This window comes from Plutella xylostella, chromosome 18 (assembly GCF_932276165.1).
Source record: "Plutella xylostella chromosome 18, ilPluXylo3.1, whole genome shotgun sequence".
In the NCBI taxonomy this organism is placed as follows: Eukaryota; Metazoa; Arthropoda; class Insecta; order Lepidoptera; family Plutellidae; genus Plutella; species Plutella xylostella.
In genome coordinates, this window is record NC_063998.1 from 9,950,757 (window position 1) to 9,955,313 (window position 4,557).

The following is a 4,557-nucleotide window of genomic DNA, read 5'->3' on the forward strand; positions in this document are numbered from 1 at the left end:
GCTTTCAAAATTTTAGGTTTTGTACTCCGTAGGTGCCATGGTTTCACAGAAATAAGTGCTGTGAAGGCATTGTACAACGCGTTAGTACGGAGTAAATTAGAATGTAACGCAATCATATGGGCTCCGCATGAAACTAAATATAGTTTGATGCTGGAGAAAATACAAAACAAATTTCTTCGCTTTTTAGGGTTCCGTAGCCAAAATGGCAAAAACGGAACCCTTATAGTTTCGTCATGTCCGTCTGTCCGTCTGTCCGTCTGTCCGTCTGTCACAGCCGATTTACTCGGAAACTATAAGTACTACAGTGATGAAATTTGATGGGAATATGTGTTGTATGAACCGCTACAAAAATATGACACTATATAGTAAAAAAACCGGCCAAGTGCGAGTCGGGCTCGCGCACAAAGGGTTCCGTAGCAGCAAATATAATATTACAGTTAAATCAACCTATCTCAAAAACTATAAGAGATACTTTGATCAAACCAAAAATCGTTGAAAGAGTTAATTAGCATGCATCACCTCTATTTTTTTTAGAATTTTATACCCCGTAGTTATAAAAATAGAGGGGGGGGGACATACTTTTTACGACTTTGAGAGCTGATATCTCAAAAACCGTTCACTTTAAGAAAAATGTTTTTTAGAAAACTTTATATCATTTTAAAAGACCTTTCCATTGATACCCCACACGGGTATGTACATCGAAAAAAAAAATTTCATCCCTCAGTTACATGTATGGGGGGCCCCACCCCCAATTCTTTTTTTTACTATTTAGTGTCATATTTTTGTAGCGGTTCATACAGCACATATTCCCATCAAATTTCATCACTGTAGTACTTATAGTTTCCGAGTAAATCGGCTGTGACAGACGGACAGACGGACATGACGAAACTATAAGGGTTCCGTTTTTGCCATTTTGGCTACGGAACCCTAAAAAAGAATTGGGGGTGGGGCCCCCCATACATGTAACTGAGGGATGAAATTTTTTTTTTCGATGTACATACCCGTGTGGGGAATCAATGGAAAGGTCTTTTAAAATGATATAAAGTTTTCTAAAAAACATTTTTCTTAAAGTGAACGGTTTTTGAGATATCAGCTCTCAAAGTCGTAAAAAGTATGTCCCCCCCCCTCTATTTTTATAACTACGGGGTATAAAATTCTAAAAAAAATAGAGGTGATGCATGCTAATTAACTCTTTCAACGATTTTTGGTTTGATCAAAGTATCTCTTATAGTTTTTGAGATAGGTTGATTTAACTGTAATTTTGCTGCTACGGAACCCTTTGTGCGCGAGCCCGACTCGCACTTGGCCGGTTTTTTTGTATTTTAAATTATATGGAGTGTATCCCGGATATCCTTTATTATATCCGAGCTTATTTGTTACTGGGATGGTAGGGTACACAACTCTAGCGGCTAGGAGAGACCTAACCTTAGCAGTTACCCTTTTTAAAATACTGAGGGGCTGGCTGATAAACCCTGCCATTCTAGAAAACATAAGCCTGGTGGTGCCGAGTGAGGGCGCGCGGGGGCTGCGGCGCCGCGCGGGCCGGCTGTTCAGCATACCGCAGGCCAGGACCAACCTTTTAGCGCAGGCGCCTATGACCAGAGCCTTGAGGGTGCTTAATAAAGTAAGTGAAATAGTAGATTTGTACAGTTGTGGTTTGGGTGAATTCACCACAGTCACATTAGGCATTATTTGTTACAATTAGAAATGGGCAAGTACTTAGTTATGTTTTATGTTTTGCTTACTTTTTGAGAGTTTATGATTTATGTTATATGTTCTTATTTTATTAGTGTTAGTTTAATTTGTATAACGAATTAGTCTTCTGTAATGTTGTACAATATTAGTAAATAAATAAATAAATAAATAAATAAATAAATAAATAAATAAATAAATAAATAAATAAATAAATAAATAAATAAATAAATAAATAAATAAATAAATAAATAAATAAATAAATAAATAAATAAATAAATAAATAAATAAATAAATAAATAAATAAATAAATAAATAAATAAATAAATAAATAAATAAATAAATAAATAAATAAATAAATAAATAAATAAATAAATAAATAAATAAATAAATAAATAAATAAATAAATAAATAAATAAATAAATAAATAAATAAATAAATAAATAAATAAATAAATAAATAAATAAATAAATAAATAAATAAATAAATAAATAAATAAATAAATAAATAAATAAATAAATAAATAAATAAATAAATAAATAAATAAATAAATAAACATTTCTCTGTCAATTACAACCAATCAGTGGAATCGGATCATGAGATTCATTTCATGATAATCGATGACTGAATGGTGTAGTGGTTAGCGACACTCTGCTATGCCGAAGGACCCACAGTATAAATTCAGGTTTTGGGTCATCAATCATCATAACTAACTAGTTTTGTAGTAACTATGTGTTGAATTATTTTACAGAATAAGGGTGCCTTTGAAATGTACCTTCTAGGGCACAGATACGCATTGGCAACGTAACTTGCCTCGTAACCCGTAGCCCGTAGGACACTTTTTTTTAAAACATATCTATTTTAATTTTTTTTTCGTACTACTCGACTTTTGAACCCATCAGTTGTTACGGCATCGTTAAGCAACATAAGAGTTTTCCCTGGTGAACTGTGTAAGTAAATTAGTGCTCAAAATAATAAGACTGAAGGAGGCTAGGTAAATTCCATATACTTAATTCACTTGTACGAGACTTGTATGCTTACGAAAGTGGGTAACTATACTTATGTGATACTTATATACTAAAGGCATGGTCCACGCAATCGCACAGCCACATCGGCCTGGTCTGTGAACAGTCCGTCGATGCCCGTGTCCAAGAACGCCTTTATCTCCCCGGCCATGTCACCTATCGCCGCCGCGCTGGCGTCTCCGCTGCGGAACTCCAGTGGAAGGAACACGTTCTCCCGTCGGAAGGTGTAGGGGTGGACTTTGAGCCCTGCATCGTGGGCGTCTCGCACAAAGCTGGTCGGAGACAGCAAACGTCCCTCTCCGTCCCGTGGGATTATGTAGCTCTTATCCGGTGCCACTGCCGTAGCGTACTGCCCCAGTGCCTGCAGACCTTCACGTGTTGCGATCTCCCCGTATGTGATTCCAGTCTCCTGATCCTGGTCCGCCGGCCGCACCTCCGGGCTGTCCAGCAGCTGCAGCAGACGAAGGTCTGTCATGTTCTTCAACTCTTTTAAATTGTTTATCTCGAAGGACTGAATGAAGACTGCAGCCTTTGAGCCGACGTAGCCGTTTTTATGTAGCGTATCTACTACGAGTTTTTCCATGGGCAGCCCCAGGCGCTTGAAGTATGTGCTGTGCTTGATCTCTGGATACAATCCGATGACTCTCCGCTGACTCACTTGCAAGCTCTTCACGAGATCAATGACTTCCTGGAACGTCGGGACCTGGAAGGCCCCATCCAGTCGCGCGTTGCCGGGTCGGTTCTCAGGAATACGCTCTTTCGCGCGTAAACTTTTGATTTCGTCAAGAGTGAAGTCCTCTGTGAACCAGCTCGTGATTTGTGTTCCGTCGACGGTTTTGGTGGTGCGGCGGTTCGCGAACTCGGCTCGATCGGCGACGTCGGTGGTGGTGGAGAGGTGGTTATCGTGTAGAACTATGAGCTGGCGGTCCTTGGTTATGACGATGTCTGGCTCCACGTAGTCTGCGCCGACGGTGATTGCCAGTGCGTAGGAGCCCAGCGTGTGCTCGGGGACGTAGCCGCTGGCGCCGCGGTGGCCGATGATCAGCGGCGAGCAGGAGTCAGGCCGCGCCGACTTGCGACAGTGTGCAGTGGGAGGCGTGACCACGGCCGGACTTACTGCCACGAAGAACAGCGAAGTGGTGGCGAGTAAGCACCGTGTTTTTGCGTAGATGTTCATGTTATTCCCCAAGCAGTCTGCAGTAAAAAAAATCTACTTATATCTGCATACCAATTTTTCCACAATAACTAATCAGTACTTTAGAGGGACCCATTTCTCACATCTAACTATAGTAGTTTTTGTGATTCAGTAACTACTAAAGTACCTAAAAACTTGGTATAGCCATATTGGGTGGTTCCACCACAATCAGTACCGCCATCTGTTGTCAGTAGCGTAAACTAGATTTGTGATATGAAATTTGTCGTTGCCTAGGCAACTAGGCATCTTATGATAGCCACTTTAGTGAGTTTTGTGGTAACTAGGTAGAGTGCCCCACAGGGCACAACTCAATCTTTCGCGTCTAGATAAGTTCAAATATTTTATTTTATAGTAAGTATTTATAAAGGAGTAGCAGATATAGACTGGTATTAATTATACCTTAACACTTTTATTATTCTTATCATAACCTTATGTTACCAAAGTAGGTACCAAGGAAGTAAAGAACTTAACGAATGCGTAGCTTTCCAATTTACTATTCAAAACTTTAAATCGTGCACTTTATATATCGTATAATATTGTAACTATTGATACGAAATTAATTGAATAACACCTGTACAAACTTAACACTTACTTACCTTCACAGTAATGATGTGGTCCACCGATTACACGACTCTTCTCAGCAAA

The 4,557-nt window shown here is 39.2% G+C and overlaps 1 protein-coding gene across 1 annotated transcript; it reads right to left on the reverse strand.

Annotated features, from left to right (window-relative positions):
• Positions 1 to 2,678: 2,678 nt before the first annotated feature.
• Positions 2,679 to 4,557, reverse strand: LOC105390366 (glycerophosphodiester phosphodiesterase GDPD6-like). Its single transcript, XM_048627468.1, has 2 exons — positions 4,509 to 4,557; positions 2,679 to 3,911 (listed from the first exon to the last, which is right to left on the reverse strand). The coding sequence occupies exon 2, from the start codon at positions 3,892 to 3,894 to the stop codon at positions 2,770 to 2,772; it is 1,125 nt and encodes a 374-aa protein (XP_048483425.1). The 5' UTR covers positions 3,895 to 3,911; positions 4,509 to 4,557; the 3' UTR covers positions 2,679 to 2,769.

Excerpts from the sequence above, each read along its gene's own strand:
- LOC105390366 (XM_048627468.1), bottom strand. The coding sequence starts at position 3,894 with ATGAACATCTACGCAAAAACACGGTGCTTACTCGCCACCACTTCGCTG.